Genomic DNA, 27704 nt, shown 5'->3' with positions numbered 1-27704 from the left:
ATTTTTTTAGGTTTATATACTGTGATTTCTTACAGTAAGCATGCTATACCATCTTCCATAAACTGGTGATAATTCCATAAAGCAAATAATGGTGAATCACAGTTGAATTTATGCTTACATGGTCTTTCCAAGTGATGTTGTTATCACAGGGAAATGTCTACAGTCAGTAGAAACAGTGCCTAATGCTTTGCTGTTCCATCTCACTTGAATGCTGTCATATATGTACTTGCAATGTAATAACCCACAAGGCTTCAGAGCATGGACTGGAATGTGAATTAGGCTGGATAGCTGCTAGTTGGCATGAAAGGTGTGGATTACTAGCCCTGCTGGCATCCTGTCATTGTGAATATGTCACTTGGAACTATCAGAGATACCTTGGTTAGGTTCACTACCATTGGTCATTAATTTAAGTGGCAGGGTGTTTTGGCAAAGTTTTCGGCAGATGTGAGACTGTCTTGATAAATAGGTTTATTACATCATACTTAGTAACAAGTTACGGCACATGTGAATTGCTTGAGATTCCTCAGTAAGAATTCAGTACGCATTTCTGTTAGCTATATAAACTTAACACTGAACTACAATCAAACTAGAACTCACTGGTTAGCTCCTCCCAGGAATATTCCTTTATATCCTGGTGGGTAAAGTTTCTCATGATGACAGTTGACGTTTTCAGGTCCTAATTATCTTATAAAACAAGTAGCAGCAATTGATTTAATACCAAACTTGTTGTGACATTTCGGTGTTAAAATTGAAAAGTGCATTATGAGCTGCACTGATGTTGTTTTCTGCCATGATGTCAAGATCAACTGTAGTTTAAAACTGGTCAGTCTTTCTTGGCTAGGCAGGGCTGGGTTGAGTTATGTAATAGAGGTAGTAGGAACTGCAGATGCTGGAGAAGCTGAGATAACAAGGTGCAGAGCTGGATGAACACGGCAGGCCAGACATCATCAGAGGAGCAGGAAAGCTGACGTTTCGGGCCTAGACCCTTCTTCAGAAGATCTGAAGAAGGGTCTATGTCTGAAATAATAAAATGTGAGGCTGGATGAACACAGCAGGCCAAGCAGCATCTCAGGAGCACAAAAGCTTTTGTGCTCCTGAGATGCTGCTGGGCCTGCTGTGTTCATCCAGCCTCACATTTTATTATCTTGGAATCTCCAGCATCTGCAGTTCCCATTATCTATGTCTGAAATGTCACCTTTCCTGCTCCTCTGATTTTGCTTGGCCTGCTGTGTTCATCTAGTTCCACACCTTGTTGTCTTGGGTTATGTAATGAAGTGTTAGTGTATCTCAATCATTACATTATGTTACATATCATCCTTATCAGTCACTTCCTTCAGGCTTGTGCTCCTCCCAATCATTACCAGCTCCCAGCAGCTACTCAAGAGTTGCCATGGTTTAAAAGCTGGCTTGTTTGACTGATCCACCGAATTGCTTTGCTGGGTTGCTTCACTGCTTATGTTTGATGAACAACCGTTTGTGGCTATGGAAGGGTGCAATTTATGTTGCCTTATTGGCTGGTGCAGTCTGTTGGTATACCAACTATATGGTCTACAAAATTAAATAATAGTTACTTTTTTTCTGCTTTTATGTTGCACTCTTTTTATTAAAATTTGCATTAGTCAACCTTAACTCAAACTGATCATTTTGCTTTTGCATCAGCATCTTTTGTGTCCAGAAAAGGTGGCTGTAATTTGTCTCTAAGCTAAGTGATTAATTTAAAATTGAAGTCCAAACTAAAATGTAGAATACTTCACCCTCCCTTATGAGTATGGGCTGTGGTGGGATTGTTGTTGTTTCTCTTCATATCTCAATTCATCCTATGGATACAAGTGAATAGGGTCTTTAATTTATATATTTTTGTCAAGGCCTCCTATTGCAGATTACTCTTGGAGGGTGTGTGCCTCTGTCAAAAAGAAATGGAGTGGACTGTTTCTAAACAAAAAGATTTTGTTTGATAGATAGTTAGAACTGCTCATGCTGGAGTCAGAGATAACAATGTGGAGCTGGAGGAACACGGCAGGCCAGGGAGCATCAGAGGAACAGGAAAGCTGATGTTTTGGGGGCCGGTACCCTCCTTTCTGAAGAAGGGTTCTGACCCGAAATACCAGCTTTCCTGCTCTTCTGATGTTGCCTGGCCTGCTGTGTTCCTCTGGCTGTACATTTTGTTTAATGGATTTTGGCTTAAAATTTTAAGTGTATTGATGGAATGTTGATCTTCATGTATACCTCTAGTTTCCAACAGCACACAACATGAAGAAACTGTCACATCACATTTTTATATAAATAGCAGTTCACAAAATGTTTCCTCAGTTTGGTTAATTCCCAGATGATGATTGCAGTGGTCCAACTCTGTTAATCCCATTGACCAAACAGGCATATTCTTAGTCTCAAATTTTGAACATTGATCTTTTGTGCAAATGACAGCATTTGTCTCATCTAAAATGTACGTGTAAATTGCAGTTTCCTAACTTATGACAGCCATTCTGTGTATAGACCCTAGGGAATTTTAGCATTACAACAGAAAAATAATTATTTAATTTGATGATGAAAATTTACAAAGCAATAAGTGGTCTCACTGCATTTTGAAGTGCATAGATTGGGACTGTTAAGGAAATTGAAGCTCTTGAAAATTTCAGCCATACCTTTTACAGGTATCTCTTCCACTAGAATTTTTTGAAAGAAAACCTACAGCAGTTTACAAGGGCAGTTAGACACGTTGAAAATTATGCAGGTGAACCACTGGATATTTGCTTATTGCTGACATTGTACGTTGCCAAGCAGCTGAAAAATGAGCCTATAAAATTATTTTGAATAGAATTCTCTAATGTTTTATTTCCGTAAAATGAAGCAAACTTTAGGGACCAGTGGTTCTTTAGTTTTTTTTTTAACAAACAAAATTCCTTCTATTAGGTTTTAATACTATGCTGCATAAATTAACAATGTAACAGCAGGCAGTTGTAATGCAAATGACCAATGGATTTATAATTTTTGTTGCTAGTATAAAAGCTAATAAGTAACTTAAGCAATTAAATGGATGTTGTTTTGTTCAGTAGTAATCATTGTTAATGCGGCCTTAAACATTTGAATTTCATAATTAGTGCTAGCTAGCAAATTTGTAATTTATCCAGGATTAATAATTGAAGTTAGCCTGTTCAGATCACTACACACAGATGAAAGCTATTGACTAACTGATAACTTAATTCAAGCATATTAGACTATATATTCAATTAGATGGATAGGGTGTGATGCATTGATGTGCTTTCGTGCATCAATTACGATGACATAATTAGTCATAATTAAGCTAATTTTGTTTTTTTTAATAAAAGTGACTGGCAGTGCCATGGCTTTTTTGGTGAGAGTGCCTAGTAAACCTGGGTTCAAATCCAGCTGTGCCAGTTTTTAAAGTCATTCAAACTTTGGTGGAATGCCATGTCTTGATCCAACCACGGATCTAATGATGTGTGACGAGGCAGAATGCTTAAAAGGACACCCGAGGATTGATCCCTAATTCTTTAGTGGCCCTGTTGTGTAACGGTGGTCATGTTCCTACCCCTGGAACAAGAGGGCTGTGTTCAAGCCCCAGCCTGATCTTGAGATATGTAATAAAAGCTGATTAGAAAAATAAATTAAGGTTAAATTTTTAAAATGTGACCCGCCACGTTTTCTGTTTAATTTTGTCTTTTGTGAGCTAAGCTAATGCAGTCCCTCAGTGTCAAGTTATGAATTGTGGATCTTATATCTTCGGAAAATCACAGGCTGGTGTTTACCCTGGTTCCTGATTGTAAGCTTTTCACCTACTCCAGTGTTTGATCTCCCTGAAAACAGTCTCATATACTTAAGTATGTTCCACGGCAGTAAACAACACTCTTGGATACCTGGTCAAATGATGTTTTTGTTCTCTGAATCAAGACAAAGTGCCTTCATGCCTTTCATGGTAAAGCTGTTTTGGGTTGTAGGTTCTGTTGTTAAGAGGTTGTGCAGGAAGACAAGACCCCCATCCCAGTTTTATTTAGCTAATTTTCCTCATCAATCTATTCAGAGATATATGACACATCTCTAGAGTTGGTGGGACTTGAACCCAGGACTCCTGACTCAGGTAGAGACACTACCACTGTGCCATAAGAACCGCCACTAATATGTAAACACTGAAATTGCTTGACCAGCTGATTAAGGTGAGATCAGCTGGTTGACTCTGATCGATTTAAAATCTTGTATAACCTTGGTGCAGATAATTAGGTGCCACACCAATGCTTAGTCATTGAGTGAGTTGCATTTTCTAAGTAGTTGTGTTTTTGCTAACTTTGAACGAGCAATGCTGTTATCTGCTGAAGTGATTGGCTAATCAACAAAATTGTGTATATTTCAAATAGATTAACTGTCTTGTGTTAAGTAGACTGTATGGAAGTATTTGCTTTTAATGCATGTCAAATAGTTTGCACAACATTTTTTTGGCTGTTGTGGTGGAAGAAGTGGTTATTATTTAATTTAGTGGATACACATGATTTTTATTTGTTATATCAGTTGTTGCAAGTCTTTGAAGCTGCACTGGAATGACCCAAATCATAATTCCTGATTACCATATGATGAGATATAGAAGGAGATGATGGAAAAAAAATTTACCGTACTCTTACCAATACACAAAAGTTCAGGGAATTGATCAACCAAGTAATTTGTGGTACTAAGGTCAAAATCAAAAGATTGAAACTGTAGCCGAGAAATGGCTGGCCTCTTCTAGAAAATGGAAGGCTGAAGAGTAATCTGATAAATGCCTTTTAACATTTTGAAAGGGCTTCAACTTTAGCGGGAGGGAGTAGGTGAAAAGAAGGGTCCATAACTCTAAAGTAATTGTGAATAAATCCAACAGAGAATTCAGGCAACCCCTCTTTATTGAAAAAGAGGTCTGAATGTGGAATTTGCTATCACAAATAGTTGAATTGAATGACGTAGATGTATTCAAACTGAACCTAGATAGGTTGAAGTTGTTGAAGCCAAATAAAAAGAGTGGAAAGAGAGTCATTTGGTGCATTAACACTTGGCAAGTTTGTTCAGAAATAATGGTCTGTTTCTGTCCTGTTATAATTCTTTGTAATAATGCATGTTGAAATTCCAGGCTGGAGAGACCAGATTGTCTTTCTGATTTGATTCCCAGTATGTTCCGAAGTAGTTGAGAACAGGAAAAGGAACATTTGGAGTGCAACTAGCTGAGGGATAAGAACAAATATAGTACCAGTGGCCATGCTCCTCATTTGTAGCAGACCTCTACAAAAATCTCTAAGAAGAAGAAAACCGGTCAGATTAACTTAGCATCACTTTGGGCATTTGCCCTGACAAAAACATACGCAGCTCATTTTGTGTTATTCTCCTTGCCTCTGGAGACTTGTGCCAAAAACCAGTGCAATGTCAAGAACTAATCAAACACCACCTTTTTAAAATTTGCACTTTTATATTGCCTTAACATAATAAAAGGTTGGGGTCAAATATAATATCAGTTTAATGAAGAGATTAGTTTGGCCATAGTTGTCAGAGAAACAAATGTGGTCATCTGCAAGGCATCCAAAATTTTGACAGTAAATGAAAACAGTGGCTTATATCTTTTCAATATCTAGTTGGTGGACAGTTCTGATTGTCCAATACTGGAGTTGAACAAGCAGTCAGACAATTTAGAGCTAGAGGAAAAATGAAGACAGGTGGAAGAGATGTTGAGCTGTGTATCTGTGCCTGTGGAAGCCCTTTGACAAATTTTTAGATGATGCTCGTGAGCCCAGCATGCAGATGAGAAAAAGCCAAGGATAGATCCGTAGAGGAAAGTTAATAGCCTGACAGTCGCATTCTAAGGTGTACATCCTTCAGCTAATGTCTCAGATTCCATCACCATCCTTGGGCGAGTCCAGCTTATCTGCAAGGCAAACCCACTAGATATAGTGGCACACTGATATATTGTTAGGAGGAAATGGTCCTGTTGAGCTGGGTTTGTGTGAATTGAATGGCACGTGACTGTTTCTTGTCATTTATAATGTGGCATTATACTAATGCCAGGCAATGACAGCCTCCAACAAAAGAAAATCTAATCACATCCCTTTAATTTTCAATGATGCTCATTGCTGAATGTCCCATAGTTAACATCTTGGGGCCAATGACCAGAAATTGGACCAGCCATGTAAAATACAGGTCACGAGTTTTTTGTGCAAAAGCAGGTCAGAAACTAGATTTCCTGCAGTGAGTGAATTGACTCCTGACTTTACTACATTCTTGCACCATATATACAAAACAGAAGTCAGGAATAGATTGAAACACTGCCCATTTGCCTGGATGACTGCAACTTCACATGACATACTTGACACCATCCAAGACGATGCAGTCTCTTTAAAGTTGTGTATGGAATGACAATCAAACATTCACTCCCTGAGTCACCAGTGCACTGTGTATCTGCAATGCTTTTCATTTGCAAAATACAGTGGTGCTAAGGAATCTTTGACGGTGCTGCCTGAACCCACAAGCTCTACCACCTAGAAAGACCACATCAAAATTCCATGAGTTGCAAGTTTCCTCTTAAGTTATACCCACTACCTGTGTTTAGAAGTAGTTGCTGTTTCCTCAATCAGCATATTGCCTCGCAACTATTCTTAATGCATGTTGGCATTGTGGGAGTGTCTTCACCATATGGACTACAGTATCAAGGAGTTAATAGCACCGAAGGAGGCCATTTGCCTGCTGTATGGAACAGTCTCTTTCCCTTCTCCTTTTCTGCAGAACCATGCAAGTTTATTTCCCTCGCCCATCCATTTTATGAGCCATTCATATGAATGCTCCAGTTACGAGAGCAGGTCAGAAGTGAGGAATTCTGTGGTAAGGAAATCTTTTGCTATTTCTCCAGTGTCTGTCTGCAAATCAAGAGTGTGACGCAATATTTTCCGTTGGCCTGGATGAGTTCAGCTCCAGTAACACTTGAAGGTTGACATCACACAGGATGAAGCATCCTCCAACATTCACTCCCTTCATGGCCTGATGCACAGTGGCTTTGTGTGCCATCTACATGCCATGGCTCTTTTGCCCGCACCTTCCAAACCCATAACTTCTACTGCTTACAAGAATGAAGGCATCAAATGTATGGCAACAGTACTATCTGCAAGCTTTCTTGCAAGCCACATCCATACACTGTCCTGACTTGAAACTATATTGCTGTTCCTTCACTGTTGAGTTGAAATCCTGGAACTGTCTCCCTGACAGCGCTTTCGGTATCTCTGTACCCTAAGGAGTACAGTGTTCAAGATGACAGCTCACCACCACCTCCACCTGGGCAATTAAGAATAGGCAGCATGTACTAGTCTAGATAGTGAGGCCCACATAATATGTACAGGGGAAAAAAAATTATTTTTTTAACATCAATAATCTCCTGCTCCCGCTCCCCCTCCCGCTCCCTCTTCCTCTCCCTCTCCCCACTCACCATCTCCTGTCATAACAAGCTAATGGGACAGCTTTTCTTATTTAAACCTGTCATAATCTTGTAAGCCTTTCAGTATCTCCAATTCTCCGACCTACGCTTATAACTAAAATCTGTCATCCCTGGGACTGTTTATAAGTTTGCTCTGTACCTTCTCAAGGGTTTCACATCATTTCCTGAAGCGTAGCGATCAGGACCATTGTAGTGTAACCAGAGTTATAAAACTTGGAAACAGAAATGGCAGATGGAGTTTAATCCAGACAAATGTGAAGTGATGCATTTTTGAGGCTCAAACTTAGGTGTGACTTGTACAGTAAACGACAGAAGCCATAGAAAGTTACGTAGAGATGGATCTAGCCCTGCTGGTCCACAGTTCCAGAAAAGTGGCAACACAGGTGGCCAAGATGATTTAAGGAGGCTTATGGAATGCTTGCCTTCGTGAGCTGGGGCATGGAGTACAAGAGTTGGCAAACCATGTTGCAGCTATATAGAACCCTTGTTAGGCTGCATTTGCAGTAATGTGGGCAGTTTTGGTCGCCACACTAGCAGAAGGATATGGAAGCTTTGGAGAGAGTGCAGTGAAGGTTCACCAGGACGTTGCCCGCTCGCAAGAGCATTGACTATGTGGTAAGGTTAAAAAGACTAGGATTGTTTTCACTGGAAAGACAGCAGCAGAGAGGAGACCTGACAGAGGTCTACAAAACTGAGGCATAGGTGGGGAGCATAGCCAGGGGCTTTTTCCCAGAGTTGCAGTTTCAGTTACGAGGAGGTACAGGTTCAAAGTGAGAGGGGAAAAGTTTAGGGGAGATGTGCAGTGGAGATTTTTCACAGTGTTGGGGTAGGCTTCTGGAATGCACTGCCAGACAAGGTGGTGGAAGCAGGCACATTGACATTTAAGAGATATCTGGGTGGGTACATGAATAGGGAGGGAATAAAGAGATACAAATTGATTAAGGACAGGATTTTTTGTAGTTTAGTTAGGGCGCGATGATCGGCACAGACTTGAAGCACCTGTGCTGTACTTCTCTTTTGTTCTTTTGTAAATTACCTTCTTGGTATATCCTGCTATCCTTACTGATCTATGCACATGACTTCCTAGGCTCCTGTGACCATTTACATTCTCTAGAACTGTGCCAATAAGTCTATATTGCCATTAATAATTAGCAAACACATCAATGATGGGTGAACTGGACTTTGTTGTGAATTTGGAAGCAATCAGCATTTTTTTGAGATAATGGGAACTGCAGATGCTGGAGATTCCAAGATAATAAAATGTGAGGCTGGATGAACACAGCAGGCCAAGCAGCATCTCAGGAGCACAAAAGCTGACGTTTCGGGCCTAGACCCTTCATCAGAGAGGGGGATGGGGGGAGGGAACTGGAATAAATAGGGAGAGAGGGGGAGGCGGACCGAAGATGGAGAGCAAAGAAGATAGGTGGAGAGGGTGTAGGTGGGGAGGTAGGGAGGGGATAGGTCAGTCCAGGGAAGACGGACAGGTCAAGGAGGTGGGATGAGGTTAGTAGGTAGCTGGGGGTGCGGCTGGGGGTGGGAGGAAGGGATGGGTGAGAGGAAGAACCGGTTAGGGAGGCAGAGACAGGTTGGACTGGTTTTGGGATGCAGTGGGTGGGGGGGAAGAGCTGGGCTGGTTGTGTGGTGCAGTGGGGGGAGGGGATGAACTGGGCTGGTTTAGGGATGCAGTGGGGGAAGGGGAGATTTTGAAACTGGTGAAGTCCACATTGATACCATATGGCTGCAGGGTTCCCAGGCGGAATATGAGTTGCTGTTCCTGCAACCTTCGGGTGGCATCATTGTGGCAGTGCAGGAGGCCCATGATGGACATGTCATCAAGAGAATGGGAGGGGGAGTGGAAATGGTTTGCGACTGGGAGGTGCAGTTGTTTGTTGCGAACTGAGCGGAGGTGTTCTGCAAAGCGGTCCCCAAGCCTCCGCTTGGTTTCCAAGTCGCAAACCATTTCCACTCCCCCTCCCATTCTCTTGATGACATGTCCATCATGGGCCTCCTGCACTGCCACAATGATGCCACCCGAAGGTTGCAGGAACAGCAACTCATATTCCGCCTGGGAACCCTGCAGCCATATGGTATCAATGTGGACTTCACCAGTTTCAAAATCTCCCCTTCCCCCACTGCATCCCTAAACCAGCCCAGTTCATCCCCTCCCCCCACTGCACCACACAACCAGCCCAGCTCTTCCCCCCCACCCACTGCATCCCAAAACCAGTCCAACCTGTCTCTGCCTCCCTAACCGGTTCTTCCTCTCACCCATCCCTTCCTCCCACCCCCAGCCGCACCCCCAGCTACCTACTAACCTCATCCCACCTCCTTGACCTGTCCGTCTTCCCTGGACTGACCTATCCCCTCCCTACCTCCCCACCTACACCCTCTCCACCTATCTTCTTTGCTCTCCATCTTCGGTCCGCCTCCCCCTCTCTCCCTATTTATTCCAGTTCCCTCCCCCCATCCCCCTCTCTGATGAAGGGTCTAGGCCCGAAACGTCAGCTTTTGTGCTCCTGAGATGCTGCTTGGCCTGCTGTGTTCATCCAGCCTCACATTTTATTAGCATTTTTTTGAGCTCCAGTTTAGAGTGAATAAAGTTGGAAAGCTGGCTAGGAATGTCTGGAACTCCCCTTGAACTAAGAGCTTGCTTAGGGTTTCAGTAACTATGGGGGTGGGGTTCACTGATGTTTTGGAGGTGGTGATAAGAGCTATTTAAATGTACCCACCTACTCGAAACTCATTTCCTTGTTCCTTTAAATACTTATAAATTCCTTTTAAAATGCTAATCTAATTGTCTCGTAAATCACATTAATATCACCTCAGCTAATTGTCAACAGTTCCTCCTTTATGTCAAATGACATGATGGGACAATAATTCGATTAAATTTTACAGGGATTACAGTTCTTCATGTTTGCTAATGTGCCTCTGAAACTCATGCTCATGCCTCTCCATTGTGGACACCCTTGTTGACTGCTGTAGTTCTGATCGATTGCTCTTCATGATCTCTGATTTTCTGCTTTGCAAAAGCTCTGCTCCAGGACTTACTCACAAGCACAATTCCATGTTTTCACCAACGTCTAGCTTCACTGGACAAGAATTACACCTGGACTAATCCTTGAGCTCTAATATTGCTTCTTGTAACAAGTAAACCCTGACTTGTCAAAGCTATGTTTGAACTGTTAGTGGCACTGTGTTTTTTAATCCATATAACTTCCAGGGCTTTTCCTAAGCTTGACTTAGCCACCTAATAACTCCTAGAAATTCTGCCTGACAACTGAGAACATAGAAATAGTGATCAATTATTCACTACTTATCTAGCCCCCTGTACAGAACATGTGTAGTTCAGTTGCTTTCCCAGCAGTACAGCTTAAAAACAGCATTCCTAGTTTGGAATCTATTTTTTGTCACCTTCTCCAGCTATCTGGCAGTCTCACAACCTCTCACCTTTGAACCCTTCTTCAGTGACCCCCAAATGTACAAATGACCTATTGCAAACCTTGTAGCTGGCAACAACTCCCCCGCCCCATTGCTGGGCAGAATTGAATGTTGCCAAGTAGCTTGTCTTAGAATGATGAGTTCCATAGATCTCACCAGTTGTGGATTGTTGACTTGCTTAGTACAAAATCCAAATACAGGATTCAGCTCAACTTCCCTCTTTTTGAGGAAAGAGAGCTTTACCATAGCAAAGATTATTTTTTACCATGGCAGTTGTAAATATGAGTTCTTTTTACTATAAACTTCTACCAATAGGTAATGACATATTGTTCAGAAGACCTTCACTTGCATGCATTAAGCTTGTGGTACAGTGGTAGTGTCCCTAACTCTGGGCTGGGCAGCCAGGCTTCAGGCCCCGTATGCTCCAGTGGTGCATATTAACATCTCTGAACAGGATGATTAGAAAATATCTCAGAAAGCTAACACAAACTAAAAGCAGTACGTTCAACCAGGAGAACTAAATAAAAACTGAAAGAACTGCGGATGCTGTAAATTCTGTTCTGAGGAAGGGTTACTCGACCCAAAATGTTAACTGATTTCTCTCCACTGATGCTGCTGGACCTGCTGAGCTTTTCCAGTTATTTTTTTTTGACATATTACAAGGAGGATTAGCCGCACTTAAGCATATCATATTACTATAACATAGTGCTGATATTTTTCTGTTGCATTCCTTGCATCAACTGCAAGTGTACTTTCATCTTTGAGTTCGTTTTCTGAACTCAACCAAGTTAACTCTGAACCAATACCCTAGTGGCCTTCATATGGTATGTTAATCATTTTGCATGTATACAGAAGTATACTTTGTTTTAAAACTTATGGATCAAGTGACAACCCTACTCACCACCTTAAGATGAAGAAGGGTCCAGAAAAGAGACAGTCGACCATTGACTGCTTTGCCTTCCTGGCCAGAAAACTGCAGTTGGAAGGGATTCCATTATCAGGATCATAAGTGAATTGCAAGAAAGAAATACTACACCGGTCACTGTTGGAGTTTGTGAATTTATGACACTATGGCTTTGAGGGTTTTTTTTTATAAAGAGAGGTTGAGATAGAGCTGCCAAGTGATTTGTTCCAAGACAGTAAAATAAACAGCTTGTGCGGCCTTGGCTTTTTCTGAAGCTGTAGTAGCCGAAGCAGCATAGAGGGGGTTAAACCCCCTCGATCAGGATTTCACTTTAGCTTTCAGTAGTTGTAGGGGCCTGGAAGCTGCTATCCATTTGTCTCTGTTACAGCAAAACATTTGAGATCTGTCTGTCTGAGTTTTTATGTAATGTTCTTTCCTCCTGAAGTGGAGAATTGCGTGGGACACAATCTATTTTACTCAATTTGTCTTTGCCAAGGGTGTGTTTTTGAGATGTCTCTAAATTGGAACAGGTTGCTCTTTAGTAGCTAAGTAATCTATTACTGTGTTAGGTTTCCCAGTAGAGTTGTTATTCCAACTCTCTCTTTTGTTTGTATTGTAACTATAGCGTATAAGTAAAGTGTGTTTTGCTTCAAGTCTGATAGTTTGACCAGTTGAATTCTATCCGGAACCCAGTGCCTTACACTTGCCTTTAAAAATAAGAAAAAGTTGGGGTCTAGAGTATCTTGTTTAATATGTTTTGAGGACGTTTGGTCTGGTCCATAACATGCACCATTAATGATTGCACCATCGCAGACAAACCAGAGAGATGAACTGTTAGTACAAAGCTGGCTAGGTACAACCTCCTGATTGCCATCCTCAGTTAGACTTCTTTACCTGAGGACAGTCAGCCAAGGAAATAAATGCAGGTTGCACATTCTTCTGGAGGGGCTGTTGAAAAGAAGAGCTGTGAGTCTTCTTGTCAGTAAGTTGATCTGCTTTTCCAGAGGTTTGAATCATTGTCTAATGGTATTTAAACGTGCCCAGCATGGATATGTGTAAATAACCCTTCCTTCCAAGTTTAAAACTGGCAGTATTTAATTGGAGATAATGGGAACTGCAGATGCTGGAGATTCCAAGATAATAAAATGTGAGGCTGGATGAACACAGCAGGCCAAGCAGCATCTCAGGAGCACAAAAGCTGACGTTTCGGGCCTAGACCCTTCATCAGAGTATTTAATTGGGATGCCTGGCCTGCCTAGAATTTTTGCATATGTTACTTATAGCGCTTCTGGCACAGGCGAAATCCCTGTATTAGCTGAACGAATCCTGGGACTGACTTACCTCCTTCTCGTGTCCTATTCTGATATCATGATATCATTAACCATGATTAGCAACCCTTGGACAATTGAGATTGCTGTGTGGAGAGACAGTCAGTTTAGTGTGATTTAGTTCTGAGGAAGGATCACCGGACAAAAATGTTATCTCTGATTTTTCTTCACAGATGCTGCCAGACTTGCTGACCTTTTCCAGCAACTTCTGTTTTTGTTTCTGATTTACAGCATCCATAGTTCTTTTGGCTTTTATTTAGATGGTAGTGATCATGGGTTTGGTTGTTGAAGGAACATTAAGTTGCTGTAGTGTATAATGTAGATGATATACACTACTGTTACAATGGGGAGGTGGTGGGGAAATGAATGTTTAAGTGGGTGGACATGTTGGCAGTAAAGTGTGCTGTTTTGACTTAGATGGTGTTGAAGTTTGAGTGCTGTAGGAGCTGCAGTCATCTAGGCCTGTGGAATGTTTTCCCTCACTCTCCTGTTTTGTTCCTTGCATAAGGTAGACAGGCGTTGCGGAAACAGTTGAGTTACTGCAGAAAATTTTCTAATCTCTAACCTTCACTTATAGTCACAAGTTGAGCTCAGTTTCTGGTGATTGGTAACCTCCAGCATGATAGTGCTGATTCAATTATTGTAATTCCATTGAATGACAAGAGAGGAGATAGTCAAATCAAGTAAGATTTGCATTATTTGAACATGTGTGCAGTCAACTATGCATTGAATCTGGCAGTATATCTTCTTATTTTATGCCTTTGAATCCTGACAGTGCAGATAGAAGCCATTCAGCCCATCAAATCTGTGGTGACCCTAGGAAGTGCACCATCCTCTCCACCCTGTCCACATAACTCCACATTTAACATGGCTCATCCACCTAGCCTGCACATCCTTGGACGCCGCTACTAGGCAAATTGGCATGGCCGGTCTGTCTGACTTGCACGTCTTTGGATTGAGAAAGGAACCTGGAGCACCCTGCAAAAATCCACACAAACCACAGGAAGAACATGCAGCTCCACACAGTCACCCAAGGCTAAAATTTAGTCCGGATCCCTAGTGCTGTGAGGCAGCAGTGCTCACCACTTCATTTGTGAGTTTCAGCGCTGCATAATGAAATCAACTCTTTATGTAGTTCAGTACAGCAAAATGTAGAGTGGACACAAATACATTTAATTGAAAATTCCCAAAGGCTTTGGTGTAATTGTGTGTTTTATAGAAGCCTTGCATTGACTGAAACCTTTTATCATCAAGATTTTACTTTTAATGTGATTAGTGTGAAATCTGGTGAAATATTGGCTGCTATGTTGAAGTTATTTCAGTACTGATGTTACATGCTTATGATTGCTCAAGTTGTCTGATTTGTTTCTGAAATTGCTGTACATTTTTCCAAAAAACATTCATTCAGAAAGGTGGCCCTGGTTACTCATCTGTTTCTTCAAAAGTCTATAAGTCTAATTGAAACTTGTGGTTCAGCAAGAATAGACTTAAACTTTTGTTAATTTTAATCTGATGAAGCTGTCGCAAATCAAATATTTATCTAGTTACTTTGGTATTTGAAGATTTCAAAGAAAGTACTGTACTGGCAAAGTAGTCAAATAAAGTAGTTGTCTGGACTGACTGTTTACTTGATATTGTATTCTCTGTTACAATCACATTTTTATCATGACCCATGAGAGTATTTTGCAAACAAATAATTGTCAAGAACATACTTCTAAATCTGATGTTCCTTCTTAGTTCTATGTGACCTGACAATTTTACAGATGCATTTGGAGGGGTTATCTTGATGGTATTGCACAACAGTTGTTCCATATTCTGTAAAGTCATCAATCTGGCAATGGTGATGGAAATTTAAAGGGCAAGAGAGGATGAGATGTTTGGTGATAGCATCATGCTGGTAATAACCACAGTGAATAATCCATTGAGTTTTGATGGGTAGAGGACATGGAAATGCCTAACATGATCTTAGGGAAATTGGGAAAAGGTGAGAATTGACATGCAGGAAATGACACGGACATAATTCAGGGATTTGTCAAATGTAGAAGGGTGTCCTAAATGAAGAAAAAGGGAGACATGCTGGGAGTACTAATTTTAAATTTGGTGTTGCCTGGCTGGAGAACTTGAGAGACTAGAATAGAATCTGTAGAGGAAACGGTGGGAGGAAGTGTGATTGACATAACTGAGAGTCAGTGGACTTACTGAACCTGGACTATGGGAAGGCAAGAGAAGGATGGAAATTAGAAACAAAATTTATTTAAAATAAAATCCCAATTTCTGAGGAACAAGAAGCAGCACAGGTGAGTAGAGATGCTCTAGTAGGACTGGAGTAAAGAATGTTGCACATTCAAAGAACAACAAATATTGCCATGTCAGAGAACATTTTAAAGGACCACTGGAGCTGTTTTGCTGACAGTATTTGAGGTACGTTCTTAAAATTTGTATAAAGCAATTTCACACAAACACTATAAAAGAACTTGAATTTTCTGTCTTCAGAATTGAAGTCCGTCCATTCTTGGGCTTGATCACATTACATTAGGCCTGATGCAGATACCAGTCAAATGTGCTGACATTTCTCTTAATCGGACCTTATCAATTTTGTCCCACTGCAAGGTGCATGCATAGGCTGACGGTGAGATTATAATCTGGAGAGGGAAATGTGTGTCATTTATTTTGGAGATCCAGGTGGAGTACTGCTGCTGCTTTTGGTTCCTTTTTTGATTGATGCTTACTGCCTTGAAGTGTTAGCCTGGTTTATGCATTCTATTGTAGAATAATCCACAGTGCTCTAACTCATGATTATACTATTAATGGATCAAAAGAAATTGATGAAGTATAAATATTTTTGGTTTAAGATATTGGTTAAATGTTCGGGAGTTTGCTTTTTAATTTTAGATTTCCAGGATTTTCATCTTTAAAAGTACCTCCTTAGCTGTGCTACAAATCACTGAATATTTGCAATTCAGTATTTTTTAAGAATGGTTATTGAATCTAATTATAAAATGATTTGATGAGATCCATGTGCCATTAGTTAGGACTTAGATTTTGTTGTTTTAATTGCAGTTTAAGTTGCAGTATTCTACACTTTGTATATGGCTATTTGCTTTATAATTTTGTTACGTTTCTCTGTTGCCTTCTCAGGGAAACCAAACAGCATAGAACAGCTAGATCGGATCCTTCTGTCTGGTGTATTTAGTGTTCGGAAAGGCAAAACTCAGCTGCACAAGTGGTCGGAACGCCAGGTCATTCTCTGTGGTACCTGCTTAATTGTATCCTCGGTGAAGGAGTGCCAGATGGGAAAAATGCATGTTCTTCCTCTTACTGGAGGCAAGGTGAGAAATCATGTCTGTTTTGATACTGGTATTATATGGTTTGTATGTCTCAAGTCGGCCTTTGTTGCGACGCTTCCTGTCTGGTTGCATGGTGTTTATAAATAGAAAGCATATCATTCCAAGAAGGTACAGGAGAAGTGATAGTTGAACTGATTATTATGTACACCATATTTAGTACTCCTGACTTAGAGGTAGGAACATGCTGTTTCCCCTCAAGAAATCACCAGCGCAGACAAACTCATAATATATGAATAAAATGTCAGATATTGAATTAGGTTTAGAAGCAGTAAGTTTCAGGTTTTAGAGAAGGTCAAGAGCCAAGTTTGTATGTCGGCTTATCATTTTCCTTCCAACCATGAAGGACTTCAATTAGTAACTTCAGTTGTGTGTTAGGCATGTGTACTGTGCTGTCTCTTTGTTCCACTGTTGTCTGCTTCCAACAAACCTTATACCAGTGTATAGTCTTAAGGTCTAGTGACAACGGTATGACATGGTTAAGTTGATTTTGCAGAATGTCTGATTGTCTATTTGCATTATTCCTTCTTATTTTCAGTTATACTAGCTATCTTCCCCTAATTGAAAGACAAGAAAGCATTGCTCATCTTTATTGATTATGTAGCCTATTGCCCCAAATCAATCTATGTGGAAATTTGAAGGCACTTCATGTGTCTTATGGCCAAGATGTATAGGACGAATATTGGATGTATTTAGGGCAGCAAGGTGGCTCATGGGTAGCAGTCCTGCCTAACAGCACCAAGGACCTGGGTTCAATTCCACCCTCGGGCGACTGTCTGTGTGGAGTTTGCACATTCTCCCTGTGTCTGCGTGGATTTCCTCCCACAGTCCAAAGATGTGCAGACTTGCTGGATTAGCCATGCTAAATTGCCCATAGTATTCGGGGATGCGTAGTTTGGGTGGATTACAGGGTGATGGGTCTGGGTAGGATGCTCTGAAATTCGGTGTGGTCATGTTGGGCCGAAGGGCGTTTTTCCATATTGCAGGGATTATATTCCTTTCTATTCTGTTCTATTCTATAAGTGTCACCAGCTGCTTGATCTTGGGCTTTGCATTTTTCATGTGAAGCATGCCATGGAGCTGATGCAGAATATTCCACAGGGAGAAGGGAATGAGCTAGAAGTGCCTCAAACCTCACCATTTTACCTAGATTATTGCCACTACATCATATTCCCATAAAACTATTTCGACTTGTATCTCTCAAACCTTTATCATCACACGTTGTGATTTAACATTTATTTACTTTGAACCTGTCTTTGTATCATTCATTGGTACTTGTTAGTATGCTGCTATCTAATTTGGTATGACTAACATCTCTGGCATTGTCCAGCACTTTAACATCTTTATACACAAGCTTGGTCTTTTAACTTCCAAAATCTGGTGCCCACCACCCTATTGGCATAGTTTAAAACCTTCCCGTGAAGCCTCTCACCAGTTGAAATGCAAATCATTTCTTTTGAACAGGTGCTTCCTAACTGGTCCCAATGCATGAAAAATCTTAAGCCTACTTTTATTTGGGAACATATCCTTCTGTATAATGTCTCCAGCCATGCATTGATCTTCCTGTTTCCAGTCTGGCTGGCATGTAGTGCTGCAAGTAATCCAGAGATTATAACTTTCAAAGTCCTACTTTTTAAACCTCCTTCCAAGCTGTTTTGCAAAGTGTTCAGCGAAGGTAAGGATGATAAAAAGGGCAATTAAATAATGGAAACGATGGAAGAACCTGTAATATTGGTAAGAGAGGAAGTCCTTAAGGAGGCGAGGACAGCATCCATTTGGGTAGAATTGGAAACAAAAAGAATGTTAGGCTAATAAAGTGTGAAGCTGGATGATCACAGCAGGCCCAGCAGCATCTCACGAGCACAAAGGCTGACGTTTCGGGCCTAGACCCTCCTTCAGAGAGGGGGATGGGGAGAGGGTTCTGGAATAAATAGGGAGAGAGGGGGAGGCGGACCGAAGATGGAGAGAAAAAGAAGATAGGTGGAGAGGAGAGTATGGGGGGGGAATAGGTCAGTCCACGGAAGACGGACAGGTTAAGGAGGTGGGATGAGGTTAGGTAGGAAATGGAGGTGCGGCATGAGGTGGGAGGAAGGATGGGTGAGAGAAAGAACAGTTTGGGGATGCAGAGACAGGCTGGGCTGGTTGTGTGATGCAGTGGGGGGAGGGGATGAACTGGGCTGGTTTTGGGATGCGGTGGGGGAAGGGGTTTCACCAGCTTCAAAATCTCCCCTTCCCCCACCGCATTCCAAAACCAGCCCAGTTCGTCCCCTCCCCCCAGTGCATCCCAAAACCAGCTCAGCCTGTCTCTGCCTCCCCAACCTGTTCTTCCTCTCACCCATCCCTTCCTCCCACCCCAAGCTGCACCTCCATTTCCTACCTACTAACCTCATCCCACCTCCTTGACCTGTCCGTCTTCCCTGGACTGACCTATCCCCTCCCTACCTCCCCACCAATACTCTCCTCTCCACCTAGCATCTTTTCTCTCCATCTTCGGTCCGCCTCCCCCTCTCTCCCTATTTATTCCAGAACCCTCTCCCCATCCCCCTCTCTGATGAAGGGTCTAGGCCCGAAACGTCAGCTTTTGTGCTCCTGAGATGCTGCTTGGCCTGCTGTGTTCATCCAGCCTCACATTTTATTATCTTGGATCCTCCAACATCTGCAGTTCCCATTATATCAGAATATTAGGCTACTTGGGGAGTACTTAGAGGCTTTCAAATAGTGAATAAGTAGGCAGATGAGAGGGTCACATCTGCAGGGAAATGACAACAAACCTATAGTGTGTTGTTACTGGGGACTTTAATTACCTAAATATTGATTGTTATTATGTTAGCATAAAAGAGAAAGGAAGGGGTGAATTCTGAAATATATTCAGGGGAACTTCCTTAACTGTGTTCTCTGTCCAACTAGGTAACAAGGCACTGTTAGATCTGGCACTGTGGAATGAGAGGCCAAATAACTAGAGGAGAACATGGAAAAATAAGCAATGTATCATAAGGTTACATTAATAATGGAGAAGAGCAAGGAACTATTCAAATAGAGGGCTTACTTTGGTAGGATGAGAGCAATGTTTTTCTAGTGCTGTTGGGAAAGCCCTAAACTAACACTGCAGGGAATCAGTTGAGAATATTAAAGAGTAATACCAGGGAGCACAAAATACTGGGGAAAAATAGGTAGCATGATATTGTGAACTATAAGTCGATTGGATTGAATCGGAGGTAAGGGAGGAATCGATACTTTCTAAATCAGCGTTACACCGTTGACATGTGAATGCATGTAGTATAAAAATATTATGTTGGGTCAATAACAAGGATTTGGCTGAAAGAAGTACAGGACCGGGCATCAACTATATTTTTGTTAAGGATAGTACTGCAGAAAGAGGATTCCTTGGAGGGTTCGAGGATAAAATTGATTTGGTTATACCTAACGAGCAAGAAAGATACAGTTACATTTGCTTGGTGCAATCTAAAGACCAGAAATTAGTAGGAAGGTTGTAGAGGAATAAATTTGTAAGGATATCAGTGAGGTGCAAACATAATAGAATAGCTTTATTGCAGTGACTTTACCGCTGTGTTAGTCTATATTCAGGTAGTATTAAGGGCAGAGAGGAGAAAATGTTCTTAGATTTGTGTTCTGAAAAAATTCCTACATCAGCATATGTCCAAGTAAGAAATGAGGCATGCCGGGCTTGGTTCTTGGGAATGAATGAGCCAAATTGATTAAGTGTCAGTTGGGGGGACGTTTAGGGACTATTAATCATGTTTTCATTAAATTTTAGGATTATGATAGAAAAGGATAGTGAACGTTCAGAGTAAGAATAATTAACTGAGGGAAAACCCAACTTCCCTGGGGCAAGAATGGAACTGGGCCAGATTAATAGAACTGAAATTTGATGGCAAAGACTAGCTAAACAATGGGTTATCTTCAAAGAAGAGGTGGATTGTATATAGTTAAGGAATATTCTCTCAAAAGGGACGGAAAGAGCAAGCAAGTCCAGAGCTCCTGGATGATAAAGGAGATAGAAATTAAGATAAAGAAAATATGTGTTTATGGCATGTGTCATGTAGAGAATATAATTGAAAACCAATCTGAATGTAAAATGTTCAGGAGAATAATGAAAATGCAAATAAGAGAAACAGAAGGGTAACACGTAAAAAGACAACCACTGAACACTAAGGGAAACTCTAATGTCTTCTAAAAGTGCACAAATGGTAATAAAGTAGTAAAAGGAAGAGTAGGGCCATTAAGAGACCAAAAAGGGAATTTACACATGGCAGCAGTTGTCTTAGCTTAGATATTAAATGAATATTTTGTGTCTGCTTTTACTAAGTAGGCAGACATAACTCAGATCATGTTGACACAGGAAGAGACTCAGTCAGTAGAAGGATTCAAAATTGAAGAAGGAAGTAGTGGATAACCTGTTGGTACTACAAGTTGACAAGGCACAGGACCAGATGAGATGCATCCAAGAGTATTGAAAAAAGTGAGAGTGGAAAGACACTAATCATAATTTGTCTGTCAGTCTTTCTTGTACTTGGAGATGGTGCCAGAGGACTTGAGAATTGCAAGCATTTATTCAGTAAAGGTTGTAAGGAACAGCACAGCAATTACAGACCATTTTGTTATCTTTAGTGATGGGGAAGCTTCTAGAAATAATAATTTGGGATAGAATTAATAGTTAGTTGGACAAATGAGTTAACTAAGAAGGGCTATTATGGGCTGCTTAAGGGAAAAACCTGTCTGATTAACTTGCTGGAGTTTTTTGAAGAAGTAACAGAGGATTAATAAAGGTAATATTGTTGTTGTGGCGTTCCAGCACTTCCAAAAGGCATTTGATACAATGCATGCACCAGATTTGAAAGAAGAGTCATAGCTCAAGGAATAAAGAGGATAGTGATGCCATGTGGATACAGAATTGGCTGAGGGATAGTAAACAGAGATATAGCCAATTAATATTTTTCAGGCTGGAGGAAGGTTTGTCATGAGATTGCCAGGGCTTGGCACTGGGACCCTTGCTTCTCCTGATATGTGATCTTGGAGTTCCAGTGGCAGTTTCCAAGCTTGCAAGTAATATAAAACTTGAAAGCTTTGTAAACTGAGAAACAGACATTGTAGAACTTCAAAGGGACATTAATAAGTCTGTACCTCAGACCAGTAGCTGGCAGGCAATGTTGAGGGGGTGCATTTTCATAGAAAGAACATGCAGAGACGAGGTTGGAAAAATGGGAAGACAAGTTGGTACAGTTTAGTAAAGAAAAGTGTGAAGTGATATATTTTGGCAGAGAGGCCAGGGAGATACTATATATATATATTTAATGGCCCAATTGTAAAGAGTGCAGTGTTAATGTCTGTTAATCATTCTGCATAAAATACGCAGGTAATAGGCATTGAATGTTTCAGAATGGGTCTTATGGCCCATTTATACTGTCTTGATTTCTGGGCCAGGAGGCGCGGGTTCAAGTCCTACCTGCTGTGAAGGCATGCAGTAATATCTCTGAGAGCACATTCATAGCTCTTCTGGTGCAGAAGTAGTGTCCCTACCTGAGTCAGGTTCAAGCCCATGCTGCTCCAGAGGTGTGTCATAACATTTCTGTACAATTTGATTAGAAAATATCTTTTGAGCGCATGTATGGGGGGTGTCAATTGAGGTGTTGTGTTATTTGTTAGCAGACAGAAATTAGTATATCCTGTGAATAAACCTACTAACAAAGAAAAAGATGACTTGGTTATTTCACCATCTGGCTTTGATCCCTTAACGTGGAGAGACATAAACACCTGGTGATTCATGTGCTTAGAGCTTTAAATGTGGTATCTTATGTTGAAGTAGTTCAGAAATCATGCAGAATCTTGGGATTCATAAATAGATGAGTTGAGTACAAAAGCCAAGAAGTTGTGCTGAACCTTTATAAATCTCTAGATAGACCACAACTAGCTTGACATCCATTCCTGGTCGCCATGCTGTAAGAAAGATGTGAAAGCTCTTGAGGAGGTGCAAAGGAGATTTGTCAAAATGATTTCAGGAATGAGAGAATTTAGCTACAAGGTTGGGGCTGGAGAAGCTGGTGATGTTGCTCCACAGAGAAAAAGAGATTGAAGAAGGTTGTATAAAGTGAACATGACTATGACAAATTTAGATAAAGAAGGCAAAGAAGAGTTGTTTCCATTAGCAACTGGTAAAAGACCCAAAATTAGGTTCTTGGCAAGTGATTCAAGTGGGATAAGAGAAGTTTATTTATACAGTGAATGTTAATCTTAGAATGTGCTTCCTGAGGATGGTGGATACTGAGATGATTGAATCAAAAGAAAATTGGTTAGACATAAGTGAAATAAACTTGCTGGTCTGTGGGGCAAAAGCAGGGAATTGGAATGAAATGGATTATTTTACAGAAAGCTGGCATGATCTCATTGCGTCCTACTGTGCAGTAGTGATTCTTCGATCAACTGCGGTTAGTAAATATTTTATTGGAACAGAGTTTGAAAACTGTGCTGCTTTCTGGTTGTGGCATACCTGACTTGGGAGTTTTTGTTGAGCGAGTGTGGAGGAAGTTTTACTACTGTCATTTGACTTCAGGTTGCGGAACATTCAATTCTGAGTCCTATGGTCAGAAGTTCAAGCTTCACGTCAAAGACTTGAGCATTTAATTTCATCTGGCGCTTAAAATGCAGTGTGAAATTCTATAACGTCTGCTGTTTTTTCTTTCAGCTGAAATATCAAACCAAGGCCCTGTTTGTTCACCATAATTAGTATAACGTCTCAACACAATACTGCTTTGAGGAAGACAACAGTTTTCCAGGCTTTTCAATCACATCGTAACTACCTACCTGCTTGTTTGTGCATCTTAATCATTCAGCTACTTGCCCCAATCCCCGCAGTACTGCCTTACCTGTTCAATGGCATTCAAAGATTGGACCTTTAAATTTACTGTAAGTCAGTAGCTATAAAATAGGGCTTGTGTGGTCTTTCAGCAACTTCTGTCTGCTCCAGTAGAATTCTACAGGAGAAAGCTTGTTGCACATTTCTTCTTTAACAGGATTAGAAGTTCCGGGTAGAAATGTGCAACAGCATTGAGTTTGAGTTATCACTGAGTGCAGTGGTAATCTAGTTGTCATTGCTGCTGCTGCTTGGTCAATTCAGGCCCTTGCTGTCATGAAAAGTTAAAAATATTTTAACTTTAGTTTCAGTTATAAAAGTTTCCACAATGAAAAACTAAATTTGTGACAGAAATGGCATTAGCTAGTGTGCTAATTAAATTAGCACCGTATTATCATAATCTCTGACAGCTAATTTTGAAAAAGCAGTACCTTCATGTTGCTGAACTACTTCAGTGGTGAACTAGCCAGTAAATTGTCATTAATGTGAAGTGATGATCAGAATAAAGTTCATTACAGTCCTACCAGACTGCAGAGCTGCACTCCCATGTGAGAGAGGGGTGACTGATTTAATCTGAGGATCACCATAGGACATAGGAGTGGAAGTAAGGCCATTCGGCCCATCGAGTTCACTTCACCATTTAATCGTTGTTGATGGGCATTTCTTGGGCATTTCTACTCCACTTGTCTGCACTCTCCCCATAGCCCTTAATTCCTTGCAAGATCAAGAAATTATCAATCTCTGCCTTGAAGACAATTAACATCCCGGCCTCCACTGCGCTCCATGGCAATGAATTCCACAGGCCCACCATCCTCTGGCTGAAGAAATGTCTCCTCATTTCCGTTCTAAATTTACCCCCTCTAATTCTAAGACGGTCCCCACAGGTCCTGGTCTCCCTGCCTACAGAAACAACCTCCCAGCTTCCACCCTTTCTAAGCCATGCGTTATCTTGTATGTTTCTATTAGATCTCCCGTCAACCTTCTCAACTCTGATGAATACAATCCCAGGATCCTCAGCCATTCATCGTATGTTAGGCCCACCATTCCAGGGATCATCCGTGTGAATCTCTGCTGGACACGCTCCAGTGCCAATATGTCCTTCCTGAGGTGTGGGTCCCAAAATTGGACACAGTTCAGGTGGGGAAAAAGGTTGAGAACGTGGGACCTTCACAGTAACCTCAACTGGTTCTGGAATTGAACCCAGTGTTGGCATCATTCTGCATTGTAAACCAGTCGTCCAGCCAACTGAGCTATCCAGTCCAGCCTACAGAATATTTTTGAGAAGTGAAACTCGGTGTTGATGATGAGAGATTCTTTGGAGTACTTGTATAATGCAGAAGCAAAGCAAGCAATTGGGAATGCAAATGACATGTTATTCTTATATTACAAAGCAATTGGACAGCAAGAATCAAGACAAATATTAAAATTATACAGATTCCTCCGTTAAAGTCAAGGTTGAATTCCAGAAAATTGTAACTTCATGAAATGACTTTAGTTATGGTTTCCCATAGGAGTCAGAGTTGTACATCACAGAAACAGATCCTTTGGTCCAACTTGCCCATGCTGAGCAGATATCCCAAATTAATCTAGTCCCATTTGCCAGCATTTAGCCCCTATCCCTCTAAACCCTTCCTATTCATATACCCATCCAAATGTCTTTTAAATGTTGATATTGTACCAGCCTCCTCCACTTCCTCTGCCACCTCATTCTATACATGCACTACCATCTGTGTGAAAAAGTTGGCCCTTAGGTCCCTTTCAGTCTTCCTCCTCTCACCTTAAACCTATGCCCTTTAGTTTTGGACTCGCCAACCCCAGGTAAAAGTCCTTGACTATTCACGCTATTCACCCTATCCACCTTAAATATCTCACATAAGAAAATGTAATTTTTATTCATTACATCCGAAATCAAAAGAGCGCCAGGAGTACATTAGCTGCACTTTATTGAAAGGCATCTAAAATATCACCTAAAATATACCATAAATTTAGGCAAGGCAACTGTACAGCAAATGAAATGTGAATAAGATTATGGAGTGATAGTATATAGCAGATGGTGGAAGTGGAGATGTTAATGGTGGTTTTCCATCAAAAGAAACCCTGCTCTGGAAGTGGTAGGGTTAGGAGAGGTGGCAGGAATAGAAGAGGAGAAATACAACACACAAAACACCACAGAATCACCCAGACCACACTTTGCACCTTAATTTCTGGTAAATGCAGGATCTCTGGAAAGACGGCAATATTGTTAAGAGTGAACGATCAGCGTGTGCAATCTTTTGCAACTCGTGATGGTGGTAGGAATCAGTGTAAAGCCAGAGTTTTGTTTCCAAGTTCAGCTTTTGCCTAGAAAAGCCAGTGTAAAAGTTGAAATACAATGCTATAAATAATCCATTATCCATAACTTTATCTGAATAACATGCAAAACGTAAACAGGCTTGCTGCAGAGAAGTCTTCCAAGAAAGTTACGGCAAAGAACTCTTTAAAAGAACTTAAGTCCTCTGCAGTTTCTCTACTAGTACAGGTACAAACAGAAGAAAGGAAATTTTTTATAAGGTTTAAAATAAAGTTTACTTCAATAACTGAGTGGAGGAATGTTTTGAAAACAACTATGATCTTCAGCTGCAGGCCTAGACAAAATGGCACCAACTCCTGCAGTACAATCTGGAGGCCTTGCTGATGAAGCTGATTGTTGCATCCTCAAAATTTGCGGGGATGAGATGTGAGAGGCTCAGTGACACGATCAGGAAGTACAGATGTTTAAACTAGGAATGGCATTTTAAATGAAGAAAAACATAAAATTAAGCAATTTTAAAGTGAAATATTTAAAAGAGGAGAATTAAAACAAAAATTTTAAGAGGGGAGGCAATGGCCTAGTGGTATTATCACTGGACTGTTAATCGAGACCCAGCTGATGTTCTGGGAGCTTGGGTTTGAATCCCGCTATGGCAGATGGTGGAAGTTGAATTCAATAAACATCCAAAATTACGAGTCTAATAATAACCGTGAATAACCATTACCGATTGTTGGGGGAAAAAACTCATCTTGTTCACTAATGCCCTTTCGGGAAGGAAATTGCCATCCTTACCTGGTCTGGCCTACATGTGACTCCAGATCCACAGCAATGTGGTTGACTCCTAACTGCCCTCGGGGCAATAAATGCTGGCCTAGTCAGTGACACCCTCATCCCAAAGAAAAACAAAATTTCCTGCATTGATCTTTGGGGAGACTGCACCTGGCATACTGTGTCTGGTTTTAGTTTACATACTTAGGGAAGAATATGCAAGCATTGGAGACAGCACTGCGAAGGTTCACCAGACTCTTCCTTTCGTGAAACAGTTGTACTATGATGGGCTGAGTACCCTGAGTCTCAATTGTTTGGAATTTAGAAGGAGGAGAAGTGATCTCATTGAAATGTCCAAAATTCTGAAAGGGTTTAATGCTGAATAAATACTGAGGGTTTGTTAATGATTGGCTGGGAAATCTAGAATGTGGGGTAGTGATCTTAGAATAAAGAGTTGATCATTTAAGACCTAAATGAGGAGAACATATTTCACTCAGTTGTGAATCTTTGGAATTCCACATTACCAGAGGATTGTAAGTTCTCCATCATTGAATACATTAAGGCTGCAATAGACAATTCTTTGGCTGGTTCGGTGTGAGGGATATGGGGAGAGGCTGAGAAGTTAAATTTGAGACCATGATCAGATTATCCATGTTTATGAATGGCAGGGTAATTTCAAAGGTCTGTATTTGTCTATTCCTGCACCTGTTCTTTATATTGCTATGAATGGAGAGTGAGTGGAATATCTATGAGCATAAACACGTGTATGTTATTTTGCTAATCTTTATCTGTGAGACAAGTTTTTCCGTCATTTCAGGACCTTTACTTGATGGCCACACACAAACACACTTTATGCTTTGAAAATTTGGTAATAAAATCCCTTGGTGGTTCAAATGAGTAAGTCTGTATGTAATTTGGCCACACACCAGGAAAACACACAATTTGTTCCCTGGCCTTTGCTGGGTGTATTTTTACTTCCTTTCAGTTTCAGAGAACAGACGTGTTAAATATCATATACTAGATTTTTACAAAAATTATTCTCCAATTTTCAATGAAAATAATAGTAAATATTAAATTTTTTCCCTTTTTTATAGGTGGAAGAAGTAAAGAGAAGACAATACTGCCTTATGTTCAGCTCTGCTGGGCAACAAGGGCAAACATACTACGTCATCTTTGATTCATACCCAGAATACCTGCGGTGGCTCAGACAGGCATCCAAGGTGCAGTATTATGGCAACAGTTAATATCACGTGAAATGTATAAAGGAAATAATGTATTATTTTAAGATTGATGTAATAAAACAATTTTGAG

General features: G+C 40.8%; 1 protein-coding gene across 2 annotated transcripts in view; it reads left to right on the top strand.

Moving 5' to 3' along the window:
• The window catches only part of LOC125459870 (PH domain leucine-rich repeat-containing protein phosphatase 2-like), a 126626-nt gene that overhangs the window by 41162 nt on the left and 57760 nt on the right, over positions 1 to 27704 (top strand). For both annotated transcript variants that reach the window (XM_048546836.2, XM_048546835.2), the window contains exons 4-5: positions 16262 to 16452; positions 27488 to 27613. In XM_048546836.2, coding sequence (XP_048402793.2) covers positions 16262 to 16452; positions 27488 to 27613 — 317 coding nt within the window. The remainder of the gene's footprint in view (positions 1 to 16261; positions 16453 to 27487; positions 27614 to 27704) is intronic.

This window comes from Stegostoma tigrinum, chromosome 16 (genome assembly GCF_030684315.1).
Source record: "Stegostoma tigrinum isolate sSteTig4 chromosome 16, sSteTig4.hap1, whole genome shotgun sequence".
NCBI lineage: Eukaryota > Metazoa > Chordata > Chondrichthyes > Orectolobiformes > Stegostomatidae > Stegostoma > Stegostoma tigrinum.
This window is presented reverse-complemented; position numbering and strand designations above follow the sequence as displayed.